This window comes from Chiloscyllium plagiosum, unplaced genomic scaffold, assembly GCF_037043375.1.
Source record: "Chiloscyllium plagiosum isolate Xiang-an unplaced genomic scaffold, Cpla_swu_hap1 HiC_scaffold_47, whole genome shotgun sequence".
NCBI classification, from domain to species: domain Eukaryota; kingdom Metazoa; phylum Chordata; class Chondrichthyes; order Orectolobiformes; family Hemiscylliidae; genus Chiloscyllium; species Chiloscyllium plagiosum.
The window spans coordinates 5,540,291-5,561,734 of record NW_028270185.1 but is presented as its reverse complement, the minus strand read 5'-3'; the positions used below and the strand labels follow the sequence as shown (position 1 = coordinate 5,561,734).

The window sequence follows — 21,444 nt, the reverse complement described above, 5'->3', positions numbered from 1 at the left end:
CTATGATGGCTTGGTGTCAGATCCTTTAATGCAGGTCTGAAACTGACATTTGCATACTGTACTGGAAGTAACACTGTTCATCAGTGATGCACATCAGGAACTCATCAGGGATCCTTACACAGCACCTTCCAAACCTACAATCTCCATCATCTAGAAGGACACAGGCAGATTCATAGGAATACCATGACCTACAAGTTCCCCTCCAAGTCATGCACCATCCTGACTTGGAAATTCCTTCAGTATCACTGGGTCAAAATCCCAGAATTCTCTTCCTAAGGGCACTGTGGTGTACCCACATCACGGGCAACAGTGGTGTAAAGTGCCAACTTACAAGCCTCTCAAAGGCAGTAGGGACAGACAGTAAGTACTGGTCGAATCAGTGTCTCCTACATCCTGTGAAAGAATTTTTAAAGATGTGACCAGTGTCGGTTTTCTTTTCTTTATGTCTCAACTTGACTGCAAGTGGAATGCCCCACTGCTCTGTACAATTGGTCTTTTGAAGTTACAGAAATATCAGTTTTTCCAAAATAGAGCCTGTGTTCAAGATCAAGGATAGATGAAGGTTCTCGTTCACAGCATGAACTGCAGATGCTGTGAATTTTCAGTTTTTAAAAAATTTGTTTCAGGTTTAATTTTTAATCAAGTTTCACACAAAGCAAGAGGCTACTCTTTATATTTCCGTGCATAGGTAAAATTCTGCAGGTCCCGGAAACCGGACATAAAAAAACACGAATCACTCATCAGGCCTGGCAGCGTCTGCGCAGTGTCAGGAGAGTCTGATCAGAGGTTAACAATCTCCGATGTTAACTCTGCTTCCACAACATGCCTTGTTTAAAGGCAAACTGTACTTATCTGCGTACAGAGATTGGAATTCAAGTTATCATGTTAAATAAGATGAGCAGGAGGATTTTATTTTTTCTGGCACCACTCATGTGTTGACAAGTCATATGACTTTTACATAGTACTGCTATGATCTCACCTTTATGACCATTTAACACAAGGCAGCTCTCCTTTTACAGAGTTGACTTCACAAGAAAACCATAACCTTCCCTTTTAACTGTTTGTTCAGTAAACACAGGTCAAAAGTCTATATAATTGGCATTTAATGTTGGACCAGGTCAGTTTTTGTTTGCAAAATTTTAAATTGAAGATTTGGAAGTTTCAGAGAACAGAACACTTTTTCATCCAGAGTGTGTGTAATTCCAGAGGGACAGAAATTATGCTGCTAACATGGCTTGAAGGCAGATGAAGTGTAATGCCTCCACACTTGTGCTGGTCAGATTGTGTCAATACCCTACATTCACAGGGCATGGAGATGGAACCCTTGCCAGCAGATATAGAGACATCGTTTCAACACGCACTCAACCAGTACGAATTCACAGCTAACAAGTTGCAGGATATATTCAGGAGAATAGATCTGGCAGAATAGTGTGCAATTCCTGACAGATGCTAGTGTATTTGATCGCATTGACTTTCTACTGCAACAACTGCTCCACCAACAGACCAGCTGATTGGCACATCTCCATATTGGAGGGGCATAGCAGAACGAGAGTGGGACAGCCACTCCATGACACTAAAGTCCAAAATCCTTTAAAGAAAACTTCCAAGTGGACAGAGCCAGATGAATAATGTTCAATGGGCGAGAAACCAGAGGAATTTCAAAGTATTGTTGGACACTGGGAGCTCATTAGAACTCCTTTTAATGTTCCACAATGCTTCACCAAAACCATTTTGGCACCAATAAATTGACAGGCAGATTTCAACATATAAATCTAGTTCACAAGCACCCTACTTTCACCTATTTCCTGAAGAATACTCTTGCTCAGCAACAAGTTAAATCAACCAGCTGTCTGGTGCTGTCTAAGCTGTTCTCTAATAAAATCTCAACATTTCACAGAGGGTAGAGGAATTGGGATTTATTATGTGACAGAGAGCCAGGATGGATTTGGTGGACTGAGTGGCCACCTTGTGTTTCACAATGAATCTATGAAGGAGTTGATTAGTAGTACCATTTCCTGTCAAGGCCCTTCATGATCATGAATATCATTATGTCACAAAGGGTTGTGGTTTCTTCTACCATAACCTGATGGTAAAAATTGCCTGAAATTGCAGCCACCCACAAACATTTTACATTTTTAGCTCAGATGCCCAATTGATTTATTCACATTTATTGGTATTGCTGCACAGTTGGATAAACAAAAGCAAATCAGAAATCAGTCATGCAATACAGCATTAATAGTTCTGTTGTTACTTGAAAAGCCAGTTTGATGTTTGAAAAGTTCCAATTGATAATGGTTGGTTGCAAGCTGCCATAAGTGCTGAACAGCATCCAAAGACCAAACTGAATGAACAGCCCAATTAAAAGGAAGTAATCTGCAGAAGGTTTCTGTGCATCTACATGAGGATTTAAATATTGCATTACCAGTCAATTGCATGACTCAATTATCTGAAATGTAAATTTGAAGAAGTCGTCAATATCTTACACAAGCAGGAAGAAAGTTTTCTCCTTGACAGATTTGGAGATGCTGGGGTTGGACTGGGGTGGACAAAGTTAAAAATCACAACACCAGGTTATAGTCCAACAGGTTTATTTGGAAGCATTAGCTTTCGGAACACTGCTCCTTCAGGTTGACAACCACCTGATGAAGGAGCAGCGCTCTGGTGTTGTGTGATTTTTAACTCCTTGACAGAGGCTATGACTGGCGGCATTGATTTAAGGAAAAGGAAGTTTAGAGGGATGTGAGGAGACAGTTATAACCCAGTGGGATTCTGAAACTCACTGCCTGTAACAGTGGTAGAGGCAGAAACCCTGTAAGGCTATGGGCCAAGTGCTGGAAAATGAGATTAGACAAGTTAGATGGCTGCTTCTGACTAACATCGAAGTGATGTGTCTTCTGCTGCAGAACTCTAGGACTATATAAATCACTGGTATGCAAAGACAAGGTACTAGCCTGCAATGATTTCACAGTTACAGATGCAATGACAGTTCTGTTCATAGAAATCTTCTAACAATCCAAGTGAAAACTGAATCGTGAGTGACATGTCTAAAATTGAAACTTGAGCTCATGTTTTCTCTTAAGATTCAGCGGACATTCTAACACTTTACTACTTTAGATCTACAAGAACAGCAGCTTTGTTGACATAGTTAGTACCTAACAAGGCCACAGTCAGGCATCCAATTTCAGTGTTAGCACAGCTCAGTTGTGAACACACTCACAGAGTCAGAAGGTTGTGGATTTAAGTCCCACTGACTTGAGCACAAACTGAGGGAGTGCTCCAATGTTAGACCTACGCACAGACAGGAGGGAGTGCTCCACCGTTAGACCTACGCACAGAGAGGAGGGAGTGCTCCGCCATTAGACCTATGCACAGACAGGAGTGCTCTATTGTTAGCAAAGCCCTCATTAAACCCAGGTCCTATCAGAGATTTAAGTTCAATGCAAAATAGTTCACAAGACTGTTTCAAATAGCTCCCAGTTATTCTGACTAACATCTATCCATCACCTGTTTTCATTAAAAAAAAGAGGATGATCTGGTCATTATGTCATTATTATGTGTAGGACCTTACTATGCACACTTCCTGTAGGACATCAATGAATGGCTTCAAAATGATAGCACTGGCTATAAAGACTTCATAGAAGTCTGTAACAGAAGCTGACAAAATGATGGAAACTTACTGGAAGCTGAAATCAAAGACTAAGATTGGTAACTCTAAAGAGTATTCATGCCACCCTATTGCCCAGTACTTAAGTACATCACTGTTACATACTGCCATTCAATTATTTTTTTAAAAACACACATACTTTTCACTTCCAAATCAGAACAGAAAACAAACAAACCCGATTAAATGGCATGTTTTCTGGCACCTTCTCGAACAGACCCACTAAACTAATTGAAAATGTAAAGATATTCTAAAACTAAAAAGGATGGCATCTCAATTTCAATGAAAACTTCAGTTACCAGACAAGACAGAAGTCTTAGCATTATGTGGAACACTCAACTGAGATAATACTGTCTGGTATAAAAACCGAATACATACAATAATGTCTCCTCTAGAGGACAGTCTCATTGTACGTCATCAAACACATGCACTCCACCAAGTTGAAGTTTCACTGGAACAATGGTGTACAGTTTCACCAACCTGAGCTCAATTCTTACTTGCGTGTTATTGTTCAGATGGAATTGTACAGGTTATTTTAATATCTGTGCACACATCTGGGCATAAGAGGTCAGCTTTAAATGGATACGTTATTTGTCCTTTTAGGAATGAGCTGCATGGGAGCTTTGTATATATTGGATTTTGACAAAATAGCATTAACCAAGATTCAAGCCTCAGTGGTAAATGCATTTCACTGTATGCAAACATTAAACTCAGCAATTGGCCCCTATAGCTTCATGGTCTGTTAACAGTGTTAAAAATTTGTTTAGCAAATGAATGCCCACAAAGCTATTTTAAGTTGTGGAGACTTGGAAATTCCAACTTATAATAAAATGTCTGCTGAAATATTTATAGTTTCACCACCTCACACTCTGGATATAGTTTCAGTTGTACTACCATAAACACTGCTTTGAATATATTAGATGGAAGAGAGGTTGTGTATCACTGCCCCAAACAGTATCATAACAAATCACAAACTTCACACTTTGATATCCTCCCTTACAACTAAAGAAAGTCTGCCAAATGTGAACAAGGTCATGTCACCTGGAGCATAAATCAACCTGCAACTTTTGAATTCTTTTCTTGAATTTCAACAATTTTTAAAATAGAAGACCAGCCTTAATGTACTAGTTATTTAGAACCACTTGTACTAGCAATTCTTGCAATATTCATTCGATAGGTTGACTACGATTCTTCCCTCACTCTATGGCTTGTTCATTATTCACTACTGCCTCATGGACATTACCTAAACTATGCAAATACACCATGTAGCATCACCATCTGAAGGAAATGCTTCAATAATTCTCAGTTTCAGTCTTTCCACAGAGGAATTAACTAATTGCTAAGTGTTATTACTCATTCTGTTCATGAATGTGCAATCTAGGTCTTTTACTAGGATATACAATGCAGTGCCCTTATAAGTTCATCATCTTCCCAAGAAAGAAATCAAACTTTAACTTTTAAATTAAATTTGCACTTTGTAAAAAAAAAATAAAAAGACATCCAAAGACTGCATAGGTTAGTCAGAATTAAAAGAGCACTCATTACTTAATTTGTTTAAAAAAATGCACTATTTGATAAATTCCGTAATTTATAAACATCATGCAAATTAATTTGCAAACTAATCTACAAATCCCGTCCCCCCCCCGCCCTCATTCTTCTAAACTCCAGTGAATATAATCCTAACTCAATCTCTCATGCCAATTCCAGGAATTAATTTGGTAAACTTTTGCAGCATTCCTTCTATAGCAAGGACATCCTTCCTCAGAGAAGGAGAGCAAAACTGCACTCAACATTCCAGGTGTAATCTCATCGATACACTATAATCGCAGTAAGACACCCGTGTTCCTGTACTCAAACCCTCTCTCTATGAAGACCAACATACAGTTTACCTTCTTTACTGTCTGCTGCACCTGCACACTTACTTAATGACTGGTGTCAAGGTCTTGACATTTATCCATATTATAATATACTTACCCATGCATGTGCCCACCCACTCAGCCAGGCCAAACCACACTGTAACATCCCTGCAACCCCCACACAGCTCACTCTTCCACCCAGCAGTATGTCATCTGAGATCTTAGAGACAGTACATTTAGTTCCCTCATCTAGGTCATTAACATATATTGAGAATAGTTATGGTCTTAGCACAAACCCCTGTGGTATTCAACTGCCTGCCATTCAGAAAAACACTCCTTTATTCCGACATTGTTTCCTGTCTGCTAAATAATTGTCTACCCATTTCAATACAGTATCCCCATTCCCACGCACTTGGATTTTACACATTTAGCTTTAAGTAGGAGTTTGTCGAAAGCCTTCTGAAAGTTCAAATATACCACATCCACTGGCTCCTATGACCAACTCTATTAGTTATAACTTCAAAGAATTTCAGTAAATTTGTCAATTGTGACTGCCCATAACTGTGTGTAATTCTACTAGTGTCTTCAAAGTGCTTTGTGTTAAAATCCTTGATAAAGGACTGACATTTTCTCACGACCAGCGTCAGTCGAATATTGTCTAATTGTTATCCATTTTCTTTCTCTGTCTCTTCTTAAATAGTAGGGTCATATTAGCTACCCTCTAATCTGTAGGAACTAATCAGAACCTATAAAATCTCAGAAGATAACCATTATTTCTAATGCCATATCCTGAATGCCCTCTGGGATATAGATTATCAGACCTGGAAGATTCATCAACCTTCAATTGCACAATCACTATTTCTCTACTAACTTGGAGTTGCTTCAGTTCCTCACGGTCATTAAACCCTACATTCCCCATCATTTCTGATACATTATTTATGTCCTCCTTTGAGCAGACAGAAGCAAAGTATGAATTTTGTCCAGTCATTTCTTTGTTTCCCATTCCACATACCTATCTTTCTGACTTGTAAGCCATCCACAGCAATTTTTACCAATCCTTTTCTCTTTAAAACTCTATTGTTGGGCAAACTTTAAATAAAGTTCGCAAATGTCACAACTAACCAGCAGTTATCCCACAGGTGCAAGACAACCTCGCCAAATGAAGCAGTCTGCAATGGAGGTGAAAGAATGGGTGGGATGAAACGCATTGGATGGATGGTGTGGTGGGAGCAGTGAATGCTATGAAGGGGTTGGAATGGTGGATAAGGATGGTGCAGGAAGGAAGGGTGGGTGAGATGCCATAATGGAATGGGGTATTATGACAGGCATATAGGAATAGGATGAGAATGGAATGAGAGGAACGGCATCAGGTAAGGGTTTTAAGTAGGTCGGTTGCAATCAAGAAACTAAGCTCACTGCCAGTGTCTGCTGCATTTGATTCCATTTCTTGGGAGCAGAAACGATGTGGAATTATGGCGTTGATTTATAAAAAGGGCTCTGCTCTGCTGGCAGGAACAAGATGATTGGATTTTTTCCATTAACGTGCTAGGTTATCATCTGGCAGGAAATCCCTGTGACCTCAGGATAATCCAGGGATGATTTAATATGGAGAAAATTCAGTAAGAAGCGGTTGTATAAAATGGGGCAGTGGTAAACAGTGCAGTTGCAGTTTTCAATGTGTGAACTAGAAGTAAAACTGATAAGGAACATGTATGATTGAACTTTGCTGAACCAGCATTTTGACCTCTGGTATTTAATATTTTGCACTGTAGCTTTATGCCAGTACAGAACTGAAACTCAAATTGTAAATGCTGAAACTCTAAATTAGAAAGCAAACACGTTTTAACACAGACAGCACATCCATCAATAGCTGTAAAGATAGGCATTAATTCATAAGTAGAACTTCCAGCAGAACTCTACAAAGGGTCTACACCTTTGCAACAATGCTGGCTAACCTGTTGAGAACTTCAAACAATTTGTGTCATAAAAGCAGAGAGTAAGATATATAAGGCAAGGCTGGAAATGAAATCTTAATAAAGGGGTGACAATTCCAAATAATGGTTGATAAAATCTGCAATAACTTGCTATAACAAGCTTGTGTGGATTCATAGTATCTAGAGAATAATGAAAACCTTTATTAACTACTTCATTCCCATCATATAGCTGGTCACAATATTCCAATTACAAAGAAAGAAAACTGTCAATTGAAGTGACACTCAAGCATCACACTGTCACTTAAATCAAGAGCAATGGAAGAAGGGGAAGGAAAAAAAGCAAAGTCCAGAAATCACCCAAAAGCTTTAAGCGAGGACATTTTTACAGACTCAATTCTGTTCAATTCTGACTGAGGTGCCCTTCACATTTTAAAATACAACCTGCACAGTTCCAAGATGGCATTTGAAAAATCAGAAAATAATGGAAATACACAGTCTGAGAAGAAACACAGGAACATCTCAAGGCTATATCTTGAAATCTGATGAAGCGAGGTTCATAACGTTCATTTTCTTTTTATTTTCAGCTGCCAGTCCTCCTATCGTGCATTTCCAGCAAATCTGATCATCTTTCAATAGCATGTACACAGACTAAAGCTGCGTTGTGATATTAAAACTTACAAAACAGGAGCAGATCATTCAGCCTTTTGAGGCTGTTCCATCATGCAATACTTTACAATGATGGCCCATCCAATTCTAAGTTCAAATTCAAGTTGAAATCAAATACTGGAGTTCACAGCAGGTCAGACAGCATCGACAGAGGGAGAGCAAACTAACATTGAGCCTAGATGATTCTTCATCAGAGCTGAAGTGACGTGAGGAGGGGACTGTATTTATGCTACAGTTTGGAGGTTGTGGCGAGGGGGTTGAATGCCAGGGGAGAAGAGATGTCGATAGTTGAAATTAAGTGATGGGAATGTGAGAATGGCAGAACAATGGTCTAACTATCAGACTTGAAAGAATAGACAGTCCCACTGGAGTGGGGAGGAGAGAGGAGAGAGAACATGGTGACAGAGAATGTAACAAGATACAAAGAAAGGGATTGGGAGATGGTTCCCAGTTTGAAGATGTTGAACTCAATATTAAGTCCAGAAGGTTGTAAAGTACCGTGTCCAATGATGATAGGTTGTTCCTCCAGTTTGCACTGAGATTTACTGGAACTGACAGATAAGTGGACATGTGAGCAGTACACTTAAAATGAACTCTGTGGGAAGCTAGTGAAGTGATTGCTGGGCCTCTTGCTGAGATATGTATATCATCAATAGTCACAGGTGAAGTGCCAGAAGACTGGAAGTTGGTCTCTGTTTAAGAAGGGTGGTAAGGACAAGCCAGGGAACTACAGACCAGTGAGCCTGACCTCAGTGGTGGGCAAGTTGATGGAGGGAATCCTGAAGGACAGGATGCACATGTACTTGCAAAGGCAAGGACTGATTAGGGATGGTCAACATGGCTTTGTGCGTGGGAAATCATGTCTCACAAACTTGACAGTTTTTTTGAAGAAGTAACAAAGAGGATTGATGAGGGCAGAGTGGTAGATGTGATCTATGTGGACTTCAGTAAGGTGCTCGACAAGGTTCCCCATGGGAGACTGGTGAGCAAGGTTAGATCTCAGGGAATACAGGGAGAACTAGCCATTTGGATACAGAACTGGTTCAAAGGTAGAAGACAGAGGGTCGAGGTGGAGGGTTGTTTTTCAGACTGGAGGCCTGTGACCAGTGGAGTGCCACAAGGATCAGTGCTGGGTCCTCTACTTTTTGTTATTTACATAAATGATTTGGATGTGAGCATAATAGGTATAGTTAGTAAGTTTGCAGATGACACCAAAATTGGAGGTGTAGTGGACAGCGAAGAAGGTTACCTCAGATTACAACAGGATCTTGATCAGATGGGCCAATGGGCTGAGAAGTGGCAGTTGGAGCTTAATTCAGATAAATGCAAGGTGCTGCATTTTAGGAAAGCAATTCTTAGCAGGACTTATACACTTAATGGTAAGGTCGTAGGGAGTGTTGCTAAACAAAGAGACCTTGGAGTGCAGGTTCACAGCTACTTGAAAGTGGAGTCGCAGGTACATAGGTTAGTGAAGAAGAAATTTGGTATGCTTTCCTTTGTTGGTCAGAGTATTGAGTACTGGAGTTGGGAGGTCATGTTGCGGCTGTACAGGACATTGGTTAGGCCACTGTTGGAATATTGCGTGCAATTCTGGTCTCCTTCCTATCGGAAAGATATTGCGAAACTTGAAAGGGTTCAGAAAAGACTTACAATGATGTCGCCAGGGTTGGAGGATTTGAGCTATAGGGAGAGGCTGAACAAGCTGGGGCTGTTTTCCCTGGAGCATCGGAGGCTGAGGAGTGACCTTATAGAGGTTTACAAAATTATGAGGGGCATGGATAGGATAAATAGACAAAGTCTTTTCCCTGGGGTGGGGGAGTCCAGAACTAGAGGGCATAGGTTTAGGGTGAGGGGGGGAAAGATATTAAAGAGTCCTAAGGGGCAACGTTTTCACACAGAGGGTGGTACCTGTGTGGAATGAGCTGCCAGAGGAAGTGGTAGTGGCTGGTATAATTGCAACATTTAAGAGGCATTTAGATGGGTATATGAATAGGAAGGGTTTGGAGGGATATGGGCCGGGTGCTGGCAGGTAGGACAAGATTGGGTTGGGATATCTGGTCGGCATGGACTCTGTGACCGGCGACAAAAAGTTCAGGGTCATGCTTGCACACAGACTGTGCTTGGTTTCTCCGCTGTAGAGTAGGCCACATTGGGTGCATATTTCTAGCTGTTCTCAGCAACCTTGTAACCTCTTGCTAAACAATCATCTACCTCTACTTTAACAAAATGTTCAAAAACTGCTTCCACCACCTTCTCAGGGAGAGAGGTCCAAAGACTCCAACATTCACCGTATCAGTCTTAAACAATAAACTTCTCATATTCTGAACAATGACCCTGTAGTTACAGATATTCTTCTAACAGGAAACATCCTCTCCACGTCTACCCTGTCAGGAACTCACTCAGGATCTTGCATGATTCAGTCAAGTTGTCACTTACTCTTCTCAACTCCAGAGCATACTGGCACCGGTCCAACCTTTCCTCATTAGCAATTTGTCCATTTCAGGTACTAGTCTGGGAAACATTCACTGAATTGCCTCCAATGCACTAACATCCTTCCTTAAATAAGGTGACCAATACTGTACACAGTTGCTCATTGATTTTTCACAGGGTTCCAGACAATATGAAAAGATATAAAAACAAATGATGGAATGAGCAACAGATTCCAACATAGACTCAGCTAGGTGTGTGAGATCAACCAACAAGGTGGCTCAGCAGTACCGTCATTGCAATGCGATGAGAGCCTCTGTCACTATCATTTCAGACACTGAATTCCACTTGGGAGAAAGTGAGGACTGCAGATGCTGGAGATCAGAGTCGAGAGTGTGGTGCTAGAAAAGTACAGGTCAGGCAGCATCTGAGGAGCAGGAAAATCATTGATGTCTAATGAAGGGCTTTTGCCTCAAACGTCGATTCTACTGCTCCTCAGATGCTGTCTGACCTGCTGTGCTTTTCCAGCACCACACTCTCAACAATGAATTCCAGGCTCCTGCCAACTTGAGTGATAGTATTTCTTTGCAACTTCCCACTCATCTTTTCATTGAGTTAAACAAATAACAAGAACAAAGCACAGAAACAGGCCCTTCAGCCCTCCAAGCCTGTGCTGACATATTTTGCCCTTCCATACTGAAACTGTCTTCGCTTACAGGAGTCATATGCCTCTATTCCCTCCCTATTCCTGTATCTGTCCAGGTGTTTCTTGAATGCTGCTATTGTGTCTGCTTCCACCACCTCCTCTGGCAGCATGTTCCAGGCACTCACCACCCTTCGTGTAAAAAACTTAGCTCCTTGCACCTTGAATCTGTGTCCCCAAGTAATTGATCCCTACAACCTGGGGAGAAAGCCTCATACTTTCCACTCTATCCATGCCATTCACAATCTTATAAACTTCTAACAGATCATTGCTTCAAGTTCCTGTGTTCTTGTGAAAACAAACCCAGTCTATCCAACTATTCTTCATAGCTAAAATCCCCCATATCAGGCAACATTGAGATAAACATTTTCTGTACACTCTCCAAAGCATCCATATCCTTCTGGTAATATGGTGACCAGAACTGTACACAATATTCCCAAGTCTGGCCTAACTAAAGTTCAGTGAAGTTACAGCATAACTTGTCAATCCTTATACTCAATGCACCTTCCAATGAAGACAAGCTTGCCATGAGCCTTCAGTGGTCTATGCACTTGCACACCCAAATCCCTCTGCATATCAATACTCCTAAGGGTTGTGCCAGTCACTGCATAATTTCCACCTGTACTTGACCTTTCAAACTTAGTCTCACCTCACATTTGCCTGGATTAAACTCCAAATGCTATTTTTCTGCCCATACCTCCATCTAATCTATATACTGCTGTATCCTCTGACAATCCTCACTATCTGCAACTCCACTCATCTTTGTATCGCCTGCATACTTACTAATTAGACTAGCTACACATTCTTCCAAATCATTTATGTAGACCACAAATAGCAGAAGTCCCAGCACTAGTCAACCCTCCATTCTGAAAAGCTTCCTTCCACTGCTACACTCTGTTACCTATGACTAAACCGGTTCTGTATCCATCTTGCCAGCTCACGCATAATACCATGTGACTTCACCTTTTGTACCAGTTTTCCATGAGGGACCTTTGTCAAAGGCTTTACTGAAGTCCATGGAAACAACATCATCCACTTTTCCCCCCAATCATCTTTGTCACCTCCTCAAAAGACTCCATTAAGTTAGTGAGGCACAACCTCCCCTGACACAAAACTGTGCTGTCTGTCGCTTCTAAGTCCATTTGCTTCTAAATGTGTATGGATCTTCTCCCAAAGAATCGTTTCCAATAATTTCCCTACCACCAACGTGACAGTCACAGGCGTATAATTCCCAGGATTTTCCCTGTTACCCTTCTTAAACAATGGGACAACATTGGCTATTCTTCAGTCCTCTGGAGCCTCACCTGTGGTCAAAGAGGGTCCAAAGATTTTGTCAATGCTCCAGCAATTTGTTCTCTTGGCTCCCTCAATACTCTGGGTTAGATTCCATCAGATCACAAGACCTATCTAGCTTAATAAATTTAAATCTACTTTCAATCTCCCACCTTCCTCATTATTGACTTGTCTGCTAAAGAAAATTGGCTGTTCCTATACATTGTATATAGACTTGTGTCTTCATAGACCTTAAAAAATCTCCCCTCAGCAGCTATTATTCCAAAAACAAAAAAATTCTAATCTATTCAAAATCTTCCAGGTAGTGAACTCCTTCATACCTGGTAACAGCCTGGTAAATTCTCTCTGCAAAGCAGTGATTAAGTTTGCACGTGATACCTGGTTTGTGAGGATGCTGCTTCTTAACAAGGTTATGTTGTCTGTTTTTTTTTAAAACAAAACTTAAAATCCTTTTGCCTGAGGCAGTATCTATTAGCTATTGGCCCTAAAATCCTTCAACTTAGAATTTTCGGAGTCTGTGTCTTTTACGACCTCTGAAAGAAAAACCAAGGACACCATAACTTTGTCAAAGGAGCAGCATCGTCACAGGCTTTCAACTAATCCAGGAACCTGCAGAGTCATAACTTCACAGAATTAGCATATCTGATCCAGAAGGTATCCTTAATCCCCATGTTTCCTGCAACCACTATTTCAATTAACTTATAAGAGAGCTGCATTGCCCCTACCTGTCATTAATAGCTTTTTGCCGACTGGACAGAATGCCTCCTGAGGCTGGTGAAGAGAAGCTTCCAGAAGGGTTACGAAATGGCTGACCTCTTTCGACAGCAGTGGATGCTGTACTGTAGATAGTTTCCGGGTAGCTAACTGGGCTGGAAAATAAAGGAATTGTTTAAGAAACTCCAATCTGACAAAAACAACTGCATGCAATTCTGGTCGCCCTTCTATCGAAAGCAAGTTATGAAATTTGAAAAGGTTCACAAAAGATTTACAAGAATGTTGCCAGGGTTGGAGGGTTTGAACTATATGGAATATACTGGGGCTATTTTCCCTGGAGTGTAGGAGGTTGAGAGGTGACCGTACAGAACTTTATAAAATCATGAGGAGCATAGATAAAATGAATAGCAAATGTCTTTTCTTTAGGGTGGGGGAGTTCAAAACTAGAGGGCACAGGTTTAAGGTGAGGGAGAAAAGATTTAAAGGGAACCTGAGTGGTAACTTTTTTTTTACAACCTGAGGGTGGTGCATATATGGAAGGGGCTGCCAGAGGAAATGGTGGAGGCTGGTACAATTAAATGACAACATTTAAAAAACATTTGGACAGGTATATGAATAGAAAGGGTTTAAAGCGATATAGGTCAAATGGGACTAGTTCAGTTTAAAACACCTGATCAGCAGTGGGTTGGGCTGAAGGGAGTGTTTCTGTAGTGTATGACTATGACTCCATTATACCTTTGCACTGAGGTTCATCATGCAAATGACCAATTAGGTTATCATCCTGTCAACCCTAGGAAGGAACACATTATAGCTAGTTTGCAGCTTTTAAGAAAAGGAATCAAAGACCGATGACAAGGACTCTGCTGTCATAACCCGATGAAAACTCCAAGCCAAATGTTTTTGAAACGGCCAAATTATATTACTGTACAAGGACACACTGTTCACAGCTAAAAGCAAGACAAGTCGGCAGAGGTTCACATTCAAACACAGCACAAAAGGAAAATGCCCCTTAGCAAACTTAGGAATTTCACATCCATTTGGAAAGCTAGCATCTCACAAGGTGCCAACTTGTCAAATATGTTTGCACAATGCACTTAAACCTTAATGGCTGACTTTGTTCCGATCTCAGGAGACATGCCTCTAACATTTGTCAACAGATCTTTGTTGGCTTGCCTGCCTTTATGCAGATTTCTAAAAAGATTGAAACACCAAGGATCAGTTATGTACTATCATTATTTAGCTTATTAAGATTTGGCTTTCAACCGTGACTCAGTTAGTTAGCACTCTTGTTTCCAAAGCCCCACTCCAGGGCTTCAACAAAACAAATCGAGGTTGACACTCCTGCACAATGATGCAGGAGTTCTGCACCTTAGGTGATGATATCATTTGGATGGGTTATGTTAAAGTGAGGCCTAGCCTGCCTTGTGAATGTAAAACATCCCAAGGTACTATTTCTGAGAACAGCAGGAGAAGCATGGCCAATGTTCAACCCTCAATTAACATCACAAACAAAACAGCATGCTGTTATGGGAATCTGCTGCGTGCAAATTAACTTCTGGGTCTCCTGCATTACAACAGCAACTACACTTAAAGCATCTTGTTAGTTGTAAAGTATCTTTGCATATCAGAGTATGAAAGGCACTGTAGAAATATGTCTTTATGCTTTAATCAAAAAGAAATTAGACCACTTTAAATGTAGATCATAAGTATTTAAGTGGAGCTGATGGATAGGTAAAAGCACTCCCAAAAGTATCATCTTTTCTAACTGCTTAATGTATAGAGTGTTAGACATAACTGTCTAACTTGGCTGACTTCTCTTTAAGGGCTATTAAGATAGGGTGATGGGGAAGAGTCAAGAATTGAAGCAGTAACATATCGAATGCCTTCTAGTCCTCATACTTGGGAGACAGAAAAGCAAGCGGATTACTTATTATCTGTTACTTCTTGGACTTGATTTAAAATGGAGCTCAGTGAGAGGTGCAGTCTTAACCCAACTTAATTCTATAGTGCCTATGGAGCTACAAGTGCAAACCTGAACCAATTAACATATTAATTAACAAGGTCACTCAGCTCACTGATGCAGAAAATGGAAAAATGCCACTCATTTGAAGTTGGTTTGAGGAACTTTGTAGGCCAGTGTAAAGGCAGCTTTCATCTGCAGTTGGCGGTGCTGTACTGTATTGTACTTAACCTTGACACTGATAACAGACACTGGGGATGGAATGCATTCCTTTCCTGAGCAGCTGCACCTTTATGGGTGACAACAATTGGAGAGAACTGATCAACATCAGAACAATTCAAGGTAAAAGATCGTCTGCAGTGAACACAATCATCAACTTTCATACGGAGTTGCTGTCATAAAGCAAAACCTGAGAACTCCATTAATTGGCTATGTGGCAGATTTCTCAGCTGAGAAATTTTATCTTGAGAACAACTGTGTATAGTACTTACAGCACAACCAGGCCATGCAACTAGTTGATATCATTTATTTCATTCTGTTTAAAGTTTTTTATCCCAACTTACTTTATCGTAATGTGTCTCAGTATTATTCATCTCAGACCAATCCAAGTTCCACAAATACGACCATGTGCCAAGGAAAGAAATTAATCCTGAATTTTCAGTTGGATTTATTAGGACTATGATCCATTTTTAGACTGCAGTTATGATTTTCAGCACAAGTGGAATCATCTACTCTATGAAATCCATTCTTAATTTTAAAGACCACAATGTGGGCACCTCTCTGCCTTTTCCCTTTGATTGAATTTTGGATGAATAAACTCACCGCTTGTTGTTCTTTGCTTGCGAGTCACTATACGCAACTGGGACTCCCTGTTGTTTGGGGGCCTGGCTCCAGTTCGATATTGGATTGTGTGTAGACCCTGTCCAACGCTGAGATGGTGATGCACTGTGAGTCGTGGGATTACTCCATTGCAGGGCGTTGGTTCTGTATGGTGGTCTCAATCCACGTGGTATGTTGTCATTCTCACCTTTCATGTCCATGTTGTGCATTTCATACAACTCTGAGCAACCCCTGGAGCAAATGGAGGCAACATGTTACTGAAGGCAATGATCCCATCAATTTCTCAAATGATATCTTGTAACAGCAAGTGGTTAATAGAAGGGCAACAACTAGATTTAGGTATGTTGTGGCTCATCATACGGTGGTAAAGGAGCTTCCTGCAACGTCTGCAGGAAAAGATCAGTTTGCGTAACTGGCTTTGTTAAACAGCAAGTTTTCAGATGATTCTGGGATGCTGATAAATTCAGTTCAATGTTTGTGGAATTACCATTTGAAATGACAGCCTTATCATGACATCTTTGTTGTGCTATTTGTATGTTTTACATTGTGAATAGAGCAAAATGTCACGGCCAAACCTCCAATCTACCTTAATCTCAGTTGGTGTAGCTGGGAAGGTATTACAATGGGTCTTAACAACCCCGTTCAGCCAAGTCTCCAACACTCAGCTGCTGCTTAACAAGTTCTGTTGGCAGTGTGCATGGCCTTGGAATTAGGTGCAGTTCAAAACAAAAGTATCTATTCACTCAAACTCAGACCTGAAGATAGTATGGGGAGTAGCAAGTGAAATTGTACAACAGTAACAGTCTACAACTTGAGTAGAGTCTTAGAGATGTACAGCATGGAAACAGACCCTTCGGTCAAACTCGTCCATGCTGACCAGATATCCTCAATTAATCTAGTCCCATTTGCCAGCATCTGGCCCATATCCCTCTAAATCCTTCCTATTCATATACCCATTCAGATGCCTTTTAAATGCAGTAATTGTACCAGCCTCCACCACATCCTCTGGCACCCTTTAAAGAAATTGCAAAAAGAAAACCACAAACGCCAAGCCAAGTTACGTTATTCTCATATAAAAAACAGAAAATGCTGAAGAAACTCAGCAAGTCTCGCAGCCTCCTTGGACAGAGAAACAGAGTTAATGTTGAGTTCAGTTCTGAAGAAATGTCATACAGGACGCAAAACATGAACTCTGTTTTTGTCTCCATGGATGCTCCTAGACTTGCCTTCAGTTTTATTTCAAATTCCCAGCATCCATTCTACTGTGCTTTTTCCTGATGCATTATCCTATCTAATTCAAGCAGTCAAAGTATCAATACCATTGCAGACTGGTTTCTTTGCTGCTTTTGTGGGTTGAAAACAGACATTGTCTAGCACTCTAGTGTTTGAAATGAAAGCAAAGTCTGGTGACAGCAATTTAATTGCCAAAATTTGGTCAGATTTCAAATCAAATAGAGTCATAGAGATGTACAGCATGGAAACAAACCCTTCAATCCAACGCATTCATGCCGACCAGATATCCCAACCCAATCTGGTCCCACCTGCCAGCACCCGGCCCATACCCTCCAAATACTTCCTATTCATATACCCATCCAAATGCCAGCCTCCACCACATCCTCTGGCAGCTCATTCCATACACATACCACCCACTGCGTGAAAAAGTTGCCCCTTAGGTCTCTTTTGTATCTTTCCCCCCTCATCCTAAACCTAAGCCCTCTAGTTCTGGACTCCCCCACCCCAGGGAAAAGACTTTGCCTATTTATCCTATCAATGACCCTCATAATTTTGTAAACCTCTATAAGGTCACCCCTCAGCCTCAGACGCTCCAGGGAAGACAGCCCCAGCCTGTTCAGCCTCTCCCTGTAGCTCAAATCCTCCAACCATGGCAACATCCTTGTAAATCTTTTCTGAACACTTTCAATTTTCACAACATCTTTCCGATAGGAAGGTGACCAGAATTGTACGCAATATTCCAACAGTGGCCTAACCAATGTCCTGTACAGCCGCAACATGACCTCCCAACTCCTGTACTCAATACTCTGACCAATAAAAGAAAGCATACCAAAAGCCTTCTTCATTATCCTATCTACCTGCGACTCCACTTTCAAGGAGCTATGAACCTGCACTCCAAGGTTTCTTTGTTCAGCAACACTCCCTAAGACCTTACCATTAAGTGTATAAGTCCTGCTAAGATTTGCTTTCCCAAAATGCAGCACCTCGCATTTATCTGAAATGAACTCCATCTGCCACCTCTCAGCCCATTGGCCCATCTGGTCCAGATCCTGTTGTAATCTGAGGTAACCCCTTCGCTGTCCACTACACCTCCAATTTTGGTGTCATCTGCAAACTTACTAACTGTACCTCTTATGCTCGCATCCAAATCATTTATGTAAATGACAAAAAGTAGAGGACCTAGCACTGATCCTTGTGGCACTCCATTGGTATGATTTTGTGAAAACAACCAATGTAACATTCACGACTGAGGAGAGACTCTGTCCAAATCGGAAACAGCTAGCTCACAGCAAGCATCATTTCACATGTAGACAGCAAGGAAGCCACTTAGGAAATCCTGGTGAGAAGCCAATTAAATAAACTTGGAAATCAACAGAGCAGACTTGGACAATGCAGAAGGGAGGGACCTAAACATTCTAAACATGGCCATATTTATGAAAGGAAACATTTTTTCCAAACAGAGTAAGTCACTTATAAAATTTAGTTCAGTGAATGCATGATTTGCCTTCAAGCATGATTGGTCTTTTTCACAACAATAATTCTTTTCCCCTGCAGGCAAGGCTTCGGCCAAAGCACCACAAACAAGCTCAGGAACCACACTTCAGGGAAGATAACAAGTCCTTAGAAAGATCATAGCAGAGGCTTACAGGATGTTACCAGAGATTGGGGGACTTCAGCCATGAGAGGTCGCAAAGTTAAGGACTACACTCCAAATAGCCTGCCTCTGTGCTGCATGTTTCTATTACGACGTGGAACGGCATATGGTGCAGAAAAACAATCTCAAACCTAACCCAAATGAGAAAGAAAGTAATGGAAGGGTGAATTGGTAGAGTTAGTAGTAATGAAGTAGGAGGAGGCTTAAGTGGAGCATAAATACTGCGAGCCACATCAAATGGACCTCTGTGCTGTACATATATTGTAAAGACAAGTGTACATTTGCCTCAATGACCAACATTACTAATTAACATTAGTGTACATCTAACAAAACCATCAACAGGTTTTAATCTGTGCACAAAACCATCAGCTTATCAAAGTACCATATACTTTGAATCAAAGTATATCAGACTGGAGGCCTGAGACCAGTGTTCCGCAGGGATTAGTGAAGGGTCCACTGTTGCTTATCACTTATGTAAATGATGTGAATGAGAATATGGGAAGCATAGTCAATAAATTTGCAGATGACACAAAAATTGGTGGTATCGTGGACAGTGAAGAAGGTTTTCTAAAGATTACAAACTTGGCCAAAGGGCCGAGGAGGGGCAGATTGAGTTTAATTTAGATAAATGTGAAGTGTTGTGTTTTGCTAGGACTTCACTAAGACAAAAGGTAGGACTTAGACAGTTAATAGTAGGGTCCTGGGAAGTGTTGTCGAACAGAGAAATCTAGCGGTTCCTTGAAAGTTGTGTCACATTTCGGCGCAACATCAAGCGCCGAAAGGCCTGTACTGTGATGTAATGTTCTATGCTCTAGGTAGACAGGATGACAAAGGCAGCATATGGCACATTTGCCTTCATTGCTGAAACCATTGAGTAGAGGAGTTGGGATGTCATGTTACAATTGCACAGAATGTTGCTGAGGCCACTTTTGGAGTACTGTACAGTTCTCGGAAGGATGCTATTGAATTGGAAAAGGTACAGAAAAGATTTACAAGAATGTTACTGGCACCGGAGGACCCAGTGTCTTTTCCCCAAGTTAGAGGAGCTCAAAACTAGAGGGTACAGGTTCAGGTGAGAGGGGGAAGATTTAAAAAGGACCCAAGGGGCAACTTTTTCCACACAGCAGGTGGTACATGCATGGCATGAGCTGCCAGAGGAAGTGGAGGTGGCTGGTACAATAACAACATTTAAAAAGGCATCTGGATATATTTCTGAATAGTAAGGGTTCAGAGGAATATGGGCTAAATGCTGCCAAATGGGAATAAGTCAGAGTGGAATATCTGTTCGGCACAGACGAGTTGAACTGAAGGGTCTGTTTCCATGCTGTATGACTAACATTTAGTCAGAATTCCAAAGGAAGCACTAACTTGTTTTTACTAAAATTATGCAACTCTATTAAAAAACAGTTAAATTAAAACATAAACTAAACTAATGGTCATCAGGTTTGCATTATACACATACCCATCTGTTTTCACAAGCAGAAAGTCATCTGCATTTGAGTGCTTGAAGGCCGTCAAGTATTTGAGGTACAACCATGCATTGCAATTACAGGGTTTATGTCAAAGTTTCATAAACTAAAACTAAATAAAATAAAACATACTGAGTAGATTAGGCACCAGTGTGGAGCGAAAAGCAAAGCTTATGCTAAATGTCAACTGAAATATCAACTGTTGTTCCCTCCACAAATATTGTCTGACTTGCTGAGGATTCACTGCAATTTGTGTTGTAATTTCACATTTCTAACACATGTACACCTTGAAAAGTTGCAAAGTTTGAATGTCTGTTGAGTTTTCTTTTTCCCTCTCTTTTCACTTTTCTCCAGTCACCCACTCACAGATAAACGGACAGTAATCTTGCTGGATGTCAGGTTTTGTTTTCTGATTAAATTTTAGATTATTACTCACTGTTGGAGCTGGTAACATGATTTATTTTTATAAAAATCATGAAACAAAAGTGGCGGTGAAAGTAAGTTGGCACAGGGGCTGGGAATTATTTTCCAGCACTCTCATGCTAGGCACACTGGTTGAGAAGAATAAATCTCTCTGTCTCAAATATCTGGTGCAAACACTAAACCATGCCACACCTATTGCCCCACTTTCCTTTCCCTCCACAAGTTATCTTGGTACCCACGAAGCAACACTACACCAAATTCTCCCAATGGGGATTAGCTTGAGATATCCTTAGCATACTGCAGACTTACATTTCAAAAGGTACATACATCATCATCACACTCTTGCTCCGTCTGAGCACGTCTGTTAAAGTCCCATATTGAGCAGTACTACAGCAACCACCCCTAATTGTTAAAAACAGCACAATGATTCACTGCATAAGGCACACAAGCAAACAGAATATGTCCTTGTCCATAGGCTTATACAAGGCGTTGCCAAAATGTCAACAACACTGTACAAACTTCCACACTCCTCAGCATCAAGTTACCTGGAACTCCCTATAACAAGCTGCTTATAGTCTCGAGGTCTCTCTGTACAGGAGAGGACAGGAGAG

General features: G+C 40.9%; 1 protein-coding gene across 5 annotated transcripts in view; it reads right to left on the bottom strand.

Moving 5' to 3' along the window:
- Positions 1-21,444, bottom strand: part of sipa1l3 (signal-induced proliferation-associated 1 like 3) — a 246,157-nt gene that overhangs the window by 54,065 nt on the left and 170,648 nt on the right. For all 5 annotated transcript variants that reach the window (XM_043680772.2, XM_087983905.1, XM_043680771.2 and 2 more), the window contains 2 exons: positions 16,037-16,285; positions 13,266-13,409 (listed from right to left, as the gene is read on the bottom strand). In XM_043680772.2, coding sequence (XP_043536707.2) covers positions 13,266-13,409; positions 16,037-16,285 — 393 coding nt within the window. The remainder of the gene's footprint in view (positions 1-13,265; positions 13,410-16,036; positions 16,286-21,444) is intronic.